The following is a 17331-nucleotide window of genomic DNA, read 5'->3' as shown; positions in this document are numbered from 1 at the left end:
GATCATCAAATATTAGGTTTGTGACTACCAAAAATTATACTCCCATTCAAACATGGGAAAATGTTTATAAAGGGTTAGTGAAAAAAAGAATATAAAATTATATATATGATTGCAAATATGTAAAATAGGTTTAGGAGAAGTAGACGGTAATAAAAATAAAACAGTTGTGAATAGAATATTGATGACAGGAAATTGATTTTTTTTCTCCTATTCAGTCGTGGTACAACCTTTCAGTAAAACTAAATTATTTCATGTTCATATCGTTTCTTGTACAAAGACCTTCATGCGCTTATTATTTTTCTCAGAGTACTTACTTTAAAAAAATAACTAATTCAAAACATTCTATTTTGTTAATTAGAAAAAAAAATCTGCTATTATGATTACCACTAGAGGGAGGGAGAGATCAAGACTAAGAAGGAAAATGAAGATACTCGGTTGCTGGAAATTAGTTTTCTTTTTCTGGGTTGGGGTGGGTAAACGTTTTACAACAATTTATGATTCGTCCATTTTTCTACATGTTTGCTTTTTTTTTTTTTTTTTACAATTTTTAAAAGAATGTTAAAAATGTATTTATAGCCATTCTGGTATATCAAAGAGTAAAATAACTCCTTAGAAAACAAAATAAAGAGAAATAGAACCTCTGATTTCTTAAATAAAGGTCTTCTACTACTTCCCTATCTTTGTCATCCACTCCTTCCCCCACAAAAAACACCTTAATCTTCTTCCCTAACCTGCAATCAATTAACAAGTCCTGCACATTTATATTCTGAAATGTGAAATCTGTACCTTATTTCCATCTCATCTGTCCTAATCTGGGCCCCAGCGCCTCTTGTCTGGACTAACGCAACAGTCTCTCTCAAATTATTTCCTCAAGTTTTTTAAATGCAATACACTGGAAGAAATATATTTATCATTTGATATAATATGTACATAGATACTTTTTTTTTTTTTTTGAGACGAAGTCTCACTCTGTCGCCCAGGCTGGAGTGCAGTGGTGCGATCTCGGCTCACTGCAAGCTCTGTCTCCCAGATTCACGCCATTCTCCTGCCTCAGCCTCCTGAGTACCTGGGACTACAGGCGCCCGCCACCACGCCCAGCTAATTTTTTGTATTTTTTAGTAAAGACAGGGTTTCACCGAGTTAGGCAGGATGGTCTTGATCTCCTGACCTTGTGATCCACCTGCCTCGGCCTCCCAAAGTGCTGGGATTACAGGTGTGAGCCACTGCGCCCGGCAGTACATAGATACTTTTATATAAAACTAAAGCATGCTTCACAAAAGAATACGTACCACTGGGTGCAATGGCTCACGCCTGTAATCCCAGCACTTTGGGAGGCCGAGGCAGGTGGCTCACCTGAGGTTGGGAGTTCAAGACCAGCCTGACCAACATGAAGAAATCCCGTCTCTACTAAAAATACAAAAATTAGCCGGGCGTGGTGGCAGGTGTCTGTAATCCCAGCTACTCGGGAGGCTGAGGCAGGAGAATCACTTGAACCCGTGAGGCGGAGGTTGCGGTGAGCTGAGATCACACCATTGCACTACTCCAGCCTAGGCAACAAAAGCAAAACTCCATCTCAAAAAAAAAAAAAAAAAAAAAAAAGAGTACTTACCTTACTACTTGCAATGCTGTTTGATGTATCCTCTACAATTACGTACTCTAACTCATCTTTTTAAACTGAAATGGTCTCAAGACAGTATTGATTTGGCATCCTATTAATGTATGGTAATCACCAGTTTCAAAACCAACGTTCTGAGTGATGACTTATTTCCCTATTTAAAACATTTCCCTCAAACAACCCTTCTCTACATTCTTGCCTGTCACTTCTCTAATACGTGATATAATTTACCTGCTTAACAATGTCCAGGCCAGGCGTGGTGGCTCACGCCTGTAATCCCAGCATTTTGGGAGGCCAAGGTGGGTGGATCACTTGAGGTTAGGCATTCGAGACCAGCCTGGCCAACATGGTGAAACCTAACTCCACTAAAAATACAAAAATTAGCTAAGCATGGTGGCGCAGGTCTCTAATCCAAGCTACTTGGGTGGCTGAGGCGAGAGAATAACTTGAACCCCAGAAGTGGAGGTTGCAGTGAGCTGAGATCACACCACTGCACTGCAGCCTGGGCAACAGCGAGACTCTGTCTCAAAAAAAATAAAATAAAATACAAAAATAAAAACATCCAGTGGCTTCCCATGATGTCCTAAATGATGAGCAAGCTGCTCAAAGTCTAGATTCATTGCCTTTGTGAGACAGTTTTCCTTGCTCAGAAATGTTTCTCCTTTCAGTCTGATCTCATCTACCCTTCAAAGCTTAGCTCAGGTACCCCCACTTCTATGAAGCCCTCTGTCCTACATTCTTCCATGCCTACCTTGGGCCACAGTTAGTTGTCCAAGGACTCTTACTGAAAACTAGCATTATACCTAGTACAAAAAACATGTGTTAGAATTACTGAATTTTAGGAGCTCACAATTCTCTCAGTTGGGATGGAAGAACTGGAAATGAGAGGTGGAGGAATATAGTACCAAAACATACTATGCGTAATTGTAGGTATATCATTGAATTCTCATGACTATTTTCCAAGGTAATCCCATTTTATAGGGACTTTAAAACTTGCCAAAGGTTACAAACGGCTGGAAATAATATTGAAAAACCATCCTCTTTCCATATTATGCTCAGTCCCCAAAAAGACGTGATGCAGTTTACATAGTCCAAGTTACACGGCTATTATACATGAAAACAAACTAGCACTTTAGGCTCCTGACTGCATAGTCACATCTTAATAAAATACATGGGAGCCTAACAAACTTTTCATGTTTTTGATGGGCGTCTATTAAACATTATATACTTTATTATTCTAAAATGCTGAAAACAGGGAGGGAATAGGAAACGGAAAACTGGATATAACCACTAATATTAAAAGTTACATTGAATATAAACTATGACTCCTTATTCGTATCTACAGGACTCAAGATTTCCTATAATTCTTAGGGAAAGTAAACTAATATATTGTTTACTTTTTTAATGTATTAAAAAATTAGCCGTAACTTAATATATTAGCTTACCTAAGACTTTTCAGAAGCTACCGCTGAAAGGAACAAACTCATTTTTTTAAAAACAGAAAAGAAAATCGATTATTATATTAGAACACTAATGGAGACATAACTTAAGAGAGCAATTGTATAGATCTGGCTTTTTCTTCTTCCTTTAAGACAAAGACCAATATAAAATATTAACTATCAATATTAAGAGTGGTTACAGGTTCTTAATAGACTATTTAGGTAACTACCTCCAACACTGTTAGAAAGAGGAAGGATATGAAAACTGCTGTGTAGCTACACAACCTAACACAAACATAAGTTTCCATGATAGTTCACATATGCTTACAAAATATAATGAAAAGATTTTTAAAAACATGCATTCAAAAACATGCAAAAACCTGTAGTAAAGCAGAAAGAACAGTACATTTTTGAAACTTCTTGTGTAATCTTTGCATGTGAACTAAATTTGAATGTTCATTCCATAAACATTACGTTGTTATAATTTTCTTATTTGTCTTCCCCATCGGACTAGGAATTTCAAAGAGCAAATGTTTGTTTTTTGATTCAAGCATCCAATATATAGTAGGTGCGCAGCAGCAATAACGATTATCATGAAAGATAGCATTTATTTTACCCTCACAATAACCCATTGAGGTAGGGACAACTACTGGATCAATTTTACAGCTCAGGATACTGGGACAGGAAGTTTAATGATTTGACCAGGGTAACAAAGCTAGTAAAGTACAGAATCTGGACTCAAAACTAGCACTGTGTTCAAACCTCATGCTCTTGAGTACTGTAACATACTGTTATTGAAAAACAAAGTTGCTATAAGGTAAGGTACCATATAGCAAACAATCTCATTTAGACCCAGTAAAGGAATAAATACATTAGTTTTGTAAGGTTAAATAATAATTATGGTGTTAATATCCTACCTATGAAGCCTTTGTCATTATCTACTATAAGTTCCAAGTAATAGAAAAATTCACAGTGACAAGTTAGCGAGAAAAACAACATTGCTTAATACAGCAAACAGAAAGATCCTGAGACAACATAACTGGAATATTCCAAACACTAATTCATCGGCTCTTCAGAAAATGAAAAACAATTTTAAGAGTCCATTGAGAAATATTTTGGACCTGAGACGTGACTTGATTCTTTATTCCTTTATACAATGACTATCCAAAGAAAAGTATCAAAAATTAAAAATCCAAATCTTCAAGTAAGTTAGAGAGTTGTTACACAACAAAAGTCACTATCCTAAAGGAAAGCTGAAGTGATCCCTTTTTCCTAAAATGGTATCACGTATGAAAAAAGTAATGCAAATTTATGTTCAAGGGAACTTGAAAGTAGAATCTTTTTATGAGCCAAAGCTTTTAAGAAATTAATTTTATACAGAAGCACTTTCCCTGCCTTAATCATAATATACAAACAAAACTCTTGGTCAAAGAACAATAATTCATAAGATGGTTTCTCATCTCAGATCTGCCATTTGTAAACAGCAAATTCAGTTTCATTAACTATATAATATATATTAACAGTACTATCTACATCTACCTCACAGGATAGTTGGGAGAATGTATGTGAAAAGTGCTTTATAAACAGTAAAGGACTATTAAATACAAAAGCACTGTGGCTGTATTGTTGTTTTAGATTTACTCTGCCTATTCTGTTACTATACTCTGAAAACCTCACCACCTCCTTTATACTTTATTCTTTTAATCTAGTAAGAACAGGAATTCTATCTAAAATGAGATATATTATTGCATGTGCCCACAAGTTTTGAGCGAAGACTGGGCTTTCTATCATTTTGACTCTAGTCTTTTTTTAGCTTGTTTTTTCTTTTTATTTTCTGATATGTTCTGGATAGTTCAGCTTGCAGGAATAATCAATCACCAGATAAGTATCACTACAGTAAGTTTCTAAGGTATACTTCAAGTATATCTTAAACATACAAAAATGTTAGAAAAATACTGAGGAAAAAAAACAGGCTAAATTACTGATACTCGACTGCTCTAAAATTACATTATATTCTGTTAACTATATAATACATACTTCTTCTGAAATGTGAGGTATGATTTGTATCTGTTTCAAGGGAAATACAATGAAATCTCAAAAGAAAATATTTCCATTGAGATTTACTTTCAGAATTTAAAGAAATTCTGAAAGAAATTTACTTCAGAATTTAAAGAAATTCTGAAGCATTATGAAAGTAGAGTTTGTAATGACCTAGAATGCAAGGCGCCAGATCTATTGAGCTGAAAGGTGAACTCATCAATTCAGCTTAGCAGATGCTTTTAGGCCAGCTTCTAGACCAAAGCTTTGCTTGCACATGGAGGGAATGTATTTCTAACTAATAATCATCTTAGGGAAAAATAAATGGTTGTATTTACCTGCACTTACAAATATTAAAAATTCAGATTATAAACCCAAAGGTCTTTAGGTTAAAAGTTGCTACAAGATACCAATATTTAATCACACGTAGTTACTTTCCAACAAGCAAAAACAGTTGAATGTCACTACATTTTGCCCTTTTTTACCTACATCCTGGCTTACTTCACTGAGTTTCACCTAAAAAAGAGATAGTGTCTACCTAATATGGTTGTTTGGACGACTAAAATAAAAAAATATAACTTACCTAACCCCACAGTAGCTATCATTACTATTCTACAGACAAATACATCAAAGGAAATTCCAGTCTTCAAAGCTTCAAACTTTAAAGTCACTGCTTAAAAGTAACTGATCTGCCAACGCTGGAGTTTACCAGGAAGTAGCACTCTTTAATTAATAATATTTTATGTGTAAATAACTGCCAGAAAATAAAGCATCTTAATAAATTTTAGAGCCTTATATAATAAAATACAAATAAATTGATAAACTAAACCACTACTGAATTTCAATTTGGAAGATGCATTTCCTTTAAAGGAAATATATTTTTTAAATGACATAAAAATCACTTCGCGTTCACTATTTCCTGTATACTCGGCTAACAAATACTCCCTTAAATTTCAAAATGTGTTGTCTAACAGTTTCTTTTCCAAAACATACGGGTCCTTTTAAGCTGCTTTAAAAACTCTTCTAGGCAATAAGAACTGAAACTAACGCGTGAAAACCCAAGTGTCGGGAACTGCTCTGAGCCCTAGGCACTGCTCATGTTTTATTCATCTCTGTATGGGTGGCTGGCTAGTTCAGCAAAGAATTTAGCAAATAAATCAACAAATACTGGTGAATAAATTAGTCATCAAACCAGGCAGATGGTTTGGCTAATTCAAATGAATGTTCTTACATTATTGCTCAGATTTAGAACAAATCCCAAATATCCCAGCCTCGAAAATTACTGAGTTTTTTTGTTGTTTGCAAGGGAAAAGGAGAAAATGAGATCTATTTTCGTATCTAGTTCCTGAAACTAAAGCTAAAAACAAATTAGTATTCCAAAAAAAAAAAATCACGTAGTGGAAATCATAACTTCCAACTTATCAGAAAACTCCTAGAGTCTCAGGGATTTTTCTCCTCCCAATTTTTTCTCTATCTATCAATACGGTGTCCCATGAAAAGGAAAGAGTCACAAGCCACTGCTCCTTCTAGTATCAGGTATTAATTTCACTAAGACGACTTTAATAATTCAGAAATATCGACTCAAAACAATGTGTGTGGTGCTACCTAAGAACCGACCTAGCGATGCATGGTCGTGGTCATTACTTTGGGAATAGAGTACGCTCGCCAATCGGAGGGTTTGGGAAGACAAAACGCAGTGTGAGGCATCAATGAAAGCACATCGCAGGGGGAGGGGTGAGGAAGGAAAAGATCAGAGAGGATTAATGACTGCATTACTGGTGGGACGGGAGGAGGCAGTCGACGACCCCGTGCAAGGGGAGTGGAGAGGTTCATTTTGCAGTGACCGTGGACTGGGGAGTGGGAGGAGGGGCAACTATCAACAGGAATCTCCCCCCTGTGGATGGGTGCGTCACTTACGCAGCCGCTTCTGGAAAGAGAAAATGTGCCCTCAGGTCAATCTCAAAGAGCAACTGCGACGGGAAGGGGGAGTGACCTTCCTAGGTGTGAGGGGAAATACAGGGTCACTTCCCAACGGACTTAGGGAGGAGATGTTGCCCTAGGTCCTCCTCGGTCATCGTGGGACAGAGGCGATTGTGGTGAGGACCCCCACAGCCGCGTGAGGGACATAAGAGACCCAGAGCTGAGGTGTGGGCGTTACCTGCAGGGTCACCTCCTGGGGGTCCCAGTGAGGCCGCAGGTGTTGCAGGAGGCTCAGGGCTCCCTCCCGGCAGCGCTGCTCCTCCTGATCCTGAACGGTGACGTTCAGCTTGGGCACCTCCGGGGAGCCGGGAGGGACGTGGATGTAATTGGCCATGGCCCAGGCGACGGCGGAGACTACCACCACGACGACGGCGACGGCGACCACGAGAACGGCGGGCGCCGACAGACTGGTGGATCCTTCCGTCCCGGGGCGCCCTCGCAGGAGGGCTGGGGGCGCTCGGACGGGCGGGCGAGCGGCAGGAGAACGTCTGGAGGCGGCACTGTCGCCGATCCGGGTCTGGACAGCAGCTAAACTGAGCCCGGGCCGCTCTCGGGAAAAATTCCTGTTGTCGGCTCTCGACCGCGGGCGGCCGCGGAGCATGCCGGGGCTGGCCTGACGCTGGCGTCACGCGCGGGGCGGGGCCTGCGCTGCGTCAGGGGGCGGAGGCGGGGTTTCTCGCCTTCCGTCACAATGGAACCGCTGTACCGCGATGGACTTATCGGCCTGCGATTAGCACACACCCATCCCTGGGAACTGCTGGTCTGGAAAGCCGGGCTGCTTCTCCGGGATGAGCCCGAGCCCTGCCAAGCCCCTCAAGGCATTGAAGCTTTAGCTCACCTGATCCGAAAGATCGTGGGGATCCGGGCTCGAGTTAAAGACTGAATTTTTGTGGGAAGCAAGGAACACGTTCTAAAATAACCCTAGGATCACTCTCCGAACTTGTGCTGAGTCTAGGCAAGCAGTGTTACTCAGTCGCCTTGATCTTGGAGCTGCTGTGTACTGGGGACCTCATACTAGCTGGGTTAACTGTATTCCCATTACAGTACACGGGATCGCAGTACTCGGGACAAGCTGAGTTCAGGTATTTGGGTAAGAAAACTGCAACACTTAAGTTATTTGTGGAGTAAGATGTTCGACCATACAGAAAATAATTAGAAGCTGGGGAGAACAGGTTAGAGTCTGGTATATAGAAGAAAGGGAAGGAAAGGAATAGTTTTGAAGCTCAACACTAGAACGACCCGATGTCCGTGCCAGGGTACCCCGAGTGGGCCATGAAATCTTGCGTCTCAGTGCCTTACAGGGAATGGTAGAAACTGGATAAGCTACAAGTAAAGTATTGGGGCCTCCTAATTTTCCTTTTTGATGGAGGAAAACGGTCTGGGATTCTCTGCAGCACTTAGTACTTGGTGAATACGTTTGTTAGTAGTAAATAAAACCCTTAACTGGACTGAGTTTCATTAACATTCAAAATGTTTAATTACTTCACCAGCATTAAGTTTACATCCTGATTGTTAAAGAAAGAACCTACTTACCTTTGTAATTCACAAAATAATTACTTCACCTATAACGGTAAACTTCCTAAACTAAAAAGAGGGGTGGAAATGGAGCTTTATAAAACAGCAAAGAAGTTGATTTAACATTTTTCAAATTTAGTGGGTTTTTTGGCTTGCTTTTTGTTTTTATTTGTTTTGAGACGGAGCCTCACTCTGCACCCAGGCTGGAGTGCAATGGTGCGATCTCGGCCCACTGCAACCTGCGCCTCCCGGGTGTAAGCGATTCTCCCGCCTCAGCCTCACGAGTAGCTGGGATTACAGGTGCGTGCCACCACGCCCAACAAATTTTTGTATTTTTAGTAGAGACGGGTTTCACCACGTTGGCCAGGCTGGTCTCGAACTCCTGACCTCAGGTGATCCACCCACCTCGGCCTACCAAAGCGCTGGGGATTATAGGCAGGGCGCGGTGCCTCGCTGGCATGAGCCACCGCGCCCTGCCCGATTTAGGCATAATTTTCTACTAGAAACATGAGAGTGTGTGTTCCTTCCACTTGGGGGAGAAATCGTAAATATACTAATACTTTCACATTTCAGATAGTATCCCTTGCATTTTTGTATAAAATGTATTTTTATTAAGCAGTTGACATTTTAAGAATTTTAAAACTTTAAGAATTGTAAAATAATTTAAAATTATGTTGCAAACTGCACTAGTTTGTAATGGTAAATAAGAGTCCATTAACAAGTAGAAGAAAAAGAAAAACAACTGTTAGGTACCTGAGAAAAAAAGTAACAAAAATGTACAGGATCCATGGATAAAATTAATGGAGAAATGAACCATATTCATAAATGAGAAAAGATTAATATAAAGGACTCAATTTTCCCTGAACTAATCAGTACATATAATGCAGTTCCAGTTAAAATCTCAAAAGGGTTTTTTTACTGAACTTGTTAAAATGACATTGAAATTCATATCAAAAGTTAAGGTCCAAGAAAAGTGCTGTAATTGGGGAGAGAGGAATGGGGACAGGTAAGATAAGGGAATATATTGGGAGGACCAATCCTACCAGGATGTATTATATATTGGTTTAGGTATGGGCACATAGGCTACTAGAACATAATGAAGTCCCAGAACAAAACCCATACACATATGAGAACTTTGTATATAACAAAAGTACCATTACAAATTAATGAGAAAGTCCAGACTGATCAATGAACAGAAGTGGTACAGTTGCTTTTTGTATGAGAAAAAAATTTTGATCCCTCCCTCTTATTAGGCATAAAAATTAATTTGGGGAAGATTAAAAACCTAAATGTTAAAAGCAAAACTTTAAAAATGTGCAAGAAATATCAATTCTTATCAACCTAATCTACGGTTGAGCCAGAGTAGCCAACACAATATTAAAGAAAAACAAAGTCAGAAAACAGACTTGAAGACAGTATAGCTGGGTGCAGTGGCTCATGCCTGTAATCCCAGCACTTTGGGAAGCTGACGCAGGAGGTTCACTTGAGCCCAGGAGTTCAAGGCCAGCCTGGGCAACACAGTGAGACCTCATCTCTCCAAAAAAAACTTAATTAGCCAGGTGTGGTGGTGCACACCTGTAGTCACAGCTACTCAGAGGCTGAGACAGGAGGATTGCCTGAGCCCAAGAGATTGAGGCTGCAGTGAGCCATGATCAAGTTACTGCACCCAAGCCTGGGCAACAGAACGAGACCTTGTCTAAAAAAAGAAAAAAATAATAGTATACATTCCAGTAATCAAGACAGTGTAGTATTGAGGCCAAGCCGAGTGGATCACTTGGGGTCAGTAGTTTGAGACCAGCCTGGCCAACATGGTGAAACACTGTCTCTACTAGACGGGCGGATCACGAGGTCAGGAGATCGAGACCATCCTGGCTAACATAGTGAAACCCCGTCTCTACTAAAAAATACAAAAAACTAGCCGGGCGAGGTGGCGGGCGCCTGTAGTCCCAGCTACTCGGGAGGCTGAGGCAGGAGAATGGCGTAAACCCGGGAGGCGGAGCTTGCAGTGAGCCGAGATCCGGCCACTGCGCTCCAGCCTGGGCGACAGAGCAAGACTCTGTCTCAAAAAAAAAAAAAAAAAAAAAAAAAAAAAATATATATATATATATATATATATATATATATATATATATATATATATATATATAAAACTTAGCTGGGCGTGGTGGCAGGCACCTGTAATCCCAGCTACTTGGGAGGCTGAGGCCGGAGAATCACTTGAACCTGGGAGGTGGAGGTTGCAGTGAACCAAGATCACGCCACTGCACTTCAGCCTAGGTAATAGAGTGAGACTCTGTCTCAAAAAAAAAGAAAAGAAAAGAAAAGAAAAAAAGACATGTAGTACAGTGTAGTATTCTCAAAAGAATAGATAAATAGATCTATGGAACAAAATAGAGTCCAGAAATAGATCCACACAAATACTGTCAACTAATATTTAACAAAGGAAAAAGGCAATTCAAATTTTGAATAAATGGTGCCAGAACAACTGGATATACACTTGCAAAAAAAAAAAGGATCCAGACACAGACCTTACACCTTTCACAAAAAGTAATTTAAAATGGATCGTAGACATAAATATAAAACACAAAACTATACAACTCTTAGAAAGCAACGTAACAGAACATCTAGGTGACTCTGGGTTTGGCAGTTACTCTTTAGATGCAACATCAAAAGCGCAACCCATGAAAGAAAACTGGTAACTTGTACTTCATTAAAATTAAAAACTTTTGCTCTGCAAAAGATAGTTAAGAGAATGAAAAGACAAGCCACAGACTGGAAAAAAAAGTTTGCAAAACATATTCAATAGAAGACTTCTATTCAAACTATACAAAGTACTCTTTAAACTTAACAATAGAAAACCCCAATTTTAAAATGGGCAAAAGATCAGAACAGATATCTCACCAAGAAGATATACAGATGGCACAAAAGCATGTGAAAACATATTCAATATCTAAACAATGAGATACTATTACATATCTATTGGAATAGCTGAAATCCAAAACACAACCAACCAAATGCTATGAAGATGTGAAGAGGAACTATCATCGCTGGTAGGATGCAAAATGGTACGGTCACTTTGGAAGACAGTCTGGAAGATTCTTACGGAGTTAAACATAGTCTTACCATACAATCTAGCAGTCATGTTCCTTGGTACCTACCCAGATGACCTGAAAACTTATGTCCACACAGAAACTTGCACACTAATGCTTCTAGCACCTTTATTCATAACTGTCAAAAATTGGAGCAACCAAGAAAATAGATGAATGTACAATAAAAACTGCTACATCCATAAAATGGAACATTATTGAATGATGAAAAGAAATGTAGGATCAAGTCACAAGAAGGGAAGAATGGAGCATAGGAGATTTTTAGGGCAATGAAACTATTCTATATGATATTATAATGGTGGATGCATGACATTATAAATTAGTCAAAACTCACGGAACTATGCAATACAAAGAGTGAACCTGAATATAAATTGTGGACTTTAGTTCATATTTGTATTTTTGTCAGTCAACATACTCCCTTGCTGTAGTAGTTAATAAATGTAAATGAATAAAACAGTCAGAAAATATAGAATCAGATCTCTATGATTGTAAGTTAGAGAAGGATTCCTAAACAGACTCATAAAGCACGTACTATGAGGAAAAAGGATTGATAAATTTGAAAACATTAAAATTTGAAACCTCATGACTGAAAATACCATGAAGATAAATGACAAGCCATAAAAAGATAAGATATTTGCAATGTGTATGATCAAAAAAGTATTTATATTCAGGACTACTAATAAATAAGGAAGTTAATTACCCAGTAGAATAACTGGCAAACAAATAGCAGTTTGAAGAAAAAGAAATCCAAATAGCCAATAAGCTTTTGAAACGGTACCTCCCTAATTGTAATGTCTAATAATTAAGATAATGTAAATTAGAATAATAATGAGATACCATTTCACACCCATTAGATTGGAAAAATTTTGAAGTCTGATAATGCCAAGTATACATTTCTTGTGGAGAAGTATATTTATTTGTAAAAACTTTGGAAAACAATTTTGCAAATTTTTATAAAGTTAATGGTAGACATTCTTTACCATCCAGCGGTTTCAATTCCAGGTAGATGCGAAAATCCCATACCATGTACATGATAAAGTGTGTACAAGAATGTTCACTGCTGTCTTGCTCCTTGTATTGCTAAAAACTGGCAGCAGTCTAACTGTCCCACAATATGAAAATGATTAGGTGGATGGATAGTTAGATCAACAGATCATTAGATGTTAGAGAGATAGGAATATATTATGACAGAATAAAGATGGCAAATGGAACATATGCATCTACTTATGCACATATTCAGGAGGCAACAGCGGTCCTAGAAGTCGAAATTCAAGCAATAGTTCTGGAAACCCAACAGCCCTTCTGGTTAGTTGAGTTCTCTGTCTCTTCTCTCCACCTGTTTTTACCTATCTTCTGTTTCTAATTGTCTGGTTTTGCTTCCTCATGATTTCTGTGTACTGGCTTCTTTTCATGTGGCTTCCTATCATTTAGATCTTACTCAAAAGTTGTTCTCTGGAGGGGCATTTCCATCCATCACTTCCCTTATCACAACGACCTGTTTTATTTTTTATATATCATAAAACAATGGGAGTTACCTTGGAATCAATGTATTCACTTTTATTTTCCCAGCAAAGCAGCAAAAGTTTATTAAGCATAGTAACACTCCCAGAGAGGGGAGAGTGCGCTGACCTCTGTGAAATGAGATCAGCTAAAATCAGTGTATGTTTTATTTACCTTTTTAGTGTCCCTCTTACGTATTAGAATGTTAATGCCAGCAAAGCAGAGCCACAACTTGTCTATTGCCACATTTCCACTGCCTACAATAGTGCCTAGAACATAAAAAGATAATAAATGCTTAAGTCCACCTAATTAGTCCTGAAACTGTGCCAGTCTCACATAAGAATAGCACTCAGCCAGGGGCTGTATCCGCTTGACTCATTATGCTGAAATCACCTGCCTGATCATTTCCTAGGCCACTGGCCAGCCCACTAGTTATCTTTGAGTCTGGAAAAAAATCTTAGCTACGGGGTGTCAGTAAAATATTCCAGCATCTTGCAACACAGGTCGAGAGAATATAACATAGCTATAAAGATGTAACATTATTTTGAAGTATACAACACATTTAATAGTCCCTTTCCCATACTTCACATGGCATTGGGACCCTCCAATACCTGGAATGTCCTGCCTCCTATGTCTGCTTCTTACACCCTTACTCATCCTTCAAAGCTTAACTCTCCAGCAATCTTCTTCATGGAGCTTATCTGGATTTTCCTAGTCCAAATTTACTTCTCCCTCTTATATATCTGTTAAAACACCTACAAAATTCTGCCTTATGACACCCACATTGTAGATTTAAGTCATAATGATTATACCACATACAAAAGACTAGAAAAGCTGTTTCTAACTTGTTACATAATGAGCATTTGTATGAGGGAATGAAAGGATCACTGAATATGAACCCAGGGGTGCTCTGGTTGTTACGTGACAAGGGTGTGGATTCAGACCCCAAGAGAGGGTTCTTGGATCTCATGCAAGAAATAATTCAGGGCGAATCCACAGTGCAAAGTGAAAGGAAGTTTATTAAGAAAGTAAAGGAATAAAAGAACAGCTACTCTATAGACAGAGCAGCCCCAGGGGCTGCAGATTGCCTATTTTATGGTTATTTTTTGATGATACGCTAAACAAGGGGTGGATTATTCATGCCTCCTCTTTTTAGACCACATAGGGTAACTTCCTGACATTGTCATGGAATTTGTAAACTGTCATGGTGCTGGTGGGAATGTAGCAGTGAGGACAACCAGAGGTCACTGTCATCACCATTTTGGTATTGGTGGGTTTAGGCTGGCTCCTTTACTGCAACCTGTTTAATCAGCCATCCATCTTGTTTCTTCTGAGCAGCAGTCAGAGATCACTAGTTGGTTTACAGGAATAAGCAGGGCTGGCCTAAATTGCAGAAAGAAAAACAACAGATGAGACTAGAGTTTAATAGCAAGTATACCATAGTTACTGAAACATAATCTCTCTCCAGTTTCCCATTGTTACTAAAGACAAATTATGGTAAGACCAATTTGCTTTATTATACTTGGCTTGATTATTTGTATAAAGTGTAGCAAAAATCATAATTTGCCATATAGGCTTTTTAATTGGCTTTGATGGAAATTTGTTCCATAAGGAATCTCAGATAAGACTTTTTTAGAGCCAAGTCCTGCCATGGGTTTGTACCCTCAAATACCCAAGTTGAGTAAATTCCTTTCCTCTTGGGGTCCCAAGATAACTTGGGGCTTCTGGACCTGAGAAAAAGTGACATTCTTTACTTACCACAGGTAGAAAACCTGTACAAGGGACTGTGTAGGCAAAGTATGAGTCCAGTTCCCCAAAGGGCTTTCATTGGTTTTACAAGTCAAGTTTGACTCCTTAAAGGAAAGCACACCATTCCAGTTAAAGCCTTGGTAAAATAACCAATTTCTCCAATTGCGTCCTGTTGCAGAAGAAAACTGATTCTTATTGCACTTATGCAAATAAGCACACTTAACTTATTGCCATACGTTAAGAATACTCACAAATAGTCTCCAAATTCTGGAGAAATCAGATAGAGAGAAACAAATATGCTCCAAATGTTATTCACAGCAGTATAGTTTACTCAATTGCTACAAGCTGTAAATAGCTCGAAAGAAAAGTTTTCTTGACTCTGGAAAAAAAAACAAAGGATCAGCAATGTTTTAAGCAAAAAGTCACAAAGATTACTTCTGCTTTTTATTGATTCTGGTTATTTAGTTAACTCCTGTTTTGCTTGATATTCATGAACACTTTAGCTGTCTGTGACAGTTCTGAAAGTTGTTTCCTCTATTCTAATGTCACAATTTTCAAAGTGTCAGAAACCTGCATATAAGAATGTCTGTTAGAGTTCTATAGCTGATTATAAACCAGCTTCTATGGAGAGTTAAAACAAGACAAAAATTGTCTGTGGATGACAAAACGTCTTAGGACAGCCACAGTCAAAAACACAATTGACAAAGGAATTTTGGTTACCTCTCTGGCACAAAATGATTTTATGTAACAATATAATTACTCATAACACACACTAAGCCATATTAGAATTACAGAAGTTTCCCATAATTTTGGAACATATATTAATAACACATTTACAGCCCAAAGAAAACCAAACACCATTTCATATTTGATAATGCTTCCTATGTAATTTATTTTTCTTGAGACAGAGTCTCGCTCTGTCGTCCAGGCTGGAGTGCAGTGGCGCAATCTTGACTCACTGCAAGCTCTGCCTCCTGGGTTCACACCATTCTCCCATCTCAGCCTCCCGAGTAGCTGGGACTACAGGCACCCGCCACCATGCCTGGCTAACTTTTTTGTAGTTTTTGGTAGAGACGGGGTTTCACTGTATTAACCAGGATGGTCTCAACCTCCTGACCTCGCGATCCACCCATCTCGGCCTCCCAATGTGCCGGGATTACAGGCGTGAGCCACCGCGCCTGGCCCTATATAACTTTTATACCAAATAAGCCAAATGTCACTGTTGCATTAGTGCATTATTGATATCAAACCCAATTCTTAATGAAACCTTATCAATAAATGTATTTAATTTTTATCAGTTTGACCAAAGGTAAGATTTTCATAAACCTTTTACAACCCTTTACAATTTTTGTTAAAGAGCAGATCATAAGCAGGGTTTTGCTTTAAGAAAAACCTGTTAGGCCAGGCACGGTGGCTCACACCTGTAATCCCAGCACTTTGGCAGGCTGAGGTGAGTGGATTGCCTGAGGTCAGGAGTTTGAGACCAGCCTGACCAACACAATGAAATCCCATCTCTACTAAAAATACAAAAACTAGCTGGACATGGTGGTATGCACCTGTAAACTCAGCTACTTGGGAGGCTTTGATAGGAGAATCACTTGAACCCAGGAAGCTGAGGTTGCAGTGAGCCTAGATCACACCACTGTACTCCAGCCTGGGCAACAGATCGAGACTCTGCCTCAAAAAAAAAAAAAAAAAGGAAAACCTGTTGTGCTTTTATTCCAGTGGTTAATTTGCAGAAAAACTGAATAATATCCCTTTAACTTTAGCCAATGTCCACACAGAATCTGTTTTACGAGTTAATTTTTCATAAACCATTAGACATTTTTCCTTTCTTAAACAATCCTTTAACACTTTAGGCAGAAAAAAATCTACCTTCCCATGACTTCTTATACTCTTTCACCAAAAACACATTTTACTTTCTTTACACACCTTGCATGTAAAGTTGTTTCTTTGTAGTTTTAATTACATGTTATAATGTTAACTTTTAGCAACTTCTATTTTTGGTGAAAACCTTGGTAAATCTGAGATTTTAATTATGTACTAAGTGTGGATCCTACTCTAAGACACACCAGGCAGAAGTACATATAAGAGCTGACTCTCCAGCATAGCTAGGGGGTGTGGCTAATTCTACATGTTCCCAGGCCTTACCTTACTTAAGCAGGCAAGTTGTACAGTAAGAGTCATGGTAGCATTGTATGAAGCATTTAGAAGGCCTAACAACCTTTGAATTGTACATTTCTTGCATAAATTCCCTCCACAAATCCTTTCAAGACTTACACAGACTATCTGAGACATTCTTGAACTTTCTGACTTGCCCTAAACATCAATAGTCATTTTACTTTAAGACAAGAATTGGCCATACAAGATCATTTCTCATATAAAATCT

General features: G+C 38.7%; 1 protein-coding gene and 2 long non-coding RNA genes across 9 annotated transcripts in view; 1 reads left to right on the top strand and 2 right to left on the bottom strand.

The window, feature by feature from the left end:
- The window catches only part of ETNK1 (ethanolamine kinase 1), a 61696-nt gene extending 54010 nt beyond the window's left edge, over positions 1-7686 (bottom strand). For 5 of the 7 annotated variants that reach the window (XR_012420072.1, XR_012420073.1, XR_012420074.1 and 2 more), the window contains exon 1: positions 7250-7686. Coding sequence is in view for 2 of the 7 variants with exons in the window: in XM_074006395.1 (XP_073862496.1) it covers positions 7250-7672 (423 nt within the window). In the remaining 5 variants the exon portion in view is untranslated. The remainder of the gene's footprint in view (positions 1-7249) is intronic. The other 2 variants (XR_010579319.2, XM_045364860.2) reach the window with 1 other exon arrangement.
- Positions 450-2872, bottom strand: LOC135966185 (uncharacterized). Its single transcript, XR_010579321.2, has 2 exons — positions 1354-2872; positions 450-1180 (listed from the first exon to the last, which is right to left on the bottom strand). It is a non-coding gene; the product is annotated as an uncharacterized lncRNA (long non-coding RNA).
- A 53-nt stretch (positions 7687-7739) lies between the features above and the next one.
- LOC135966184 (uncharacterized) overlaps positions 7740-17331 on the top strand; it is a 36524-nt gene continuing 26932 nt past the window's right edge. The window contains exon 1 of the long non-coding RNA XR_010579320.2: positions 7740-8161. This is a non-coding gene — a long non-coding RNA (uncharacterized lncRNA). The remainder of the gene's footprint in view (positions 8162-17331) is intronic.

Source organism: Macaca fascicularis, chromosome 11 (assembly GCF_037993035.2).
Source record: "Macaca fascicularis isolate 582-1 chromosome 11, T2T-MFA8v1.1".
Classification (NCBI taxonomy): Eukaryota; Metazoa; Chordata; class Mammalia; order Primates; family Cercopithecidae; genus Macaca; species Macaca fascicularis.
This window is presented reverse-complemented; position numbering and strand designations above follow the sequence as displayed.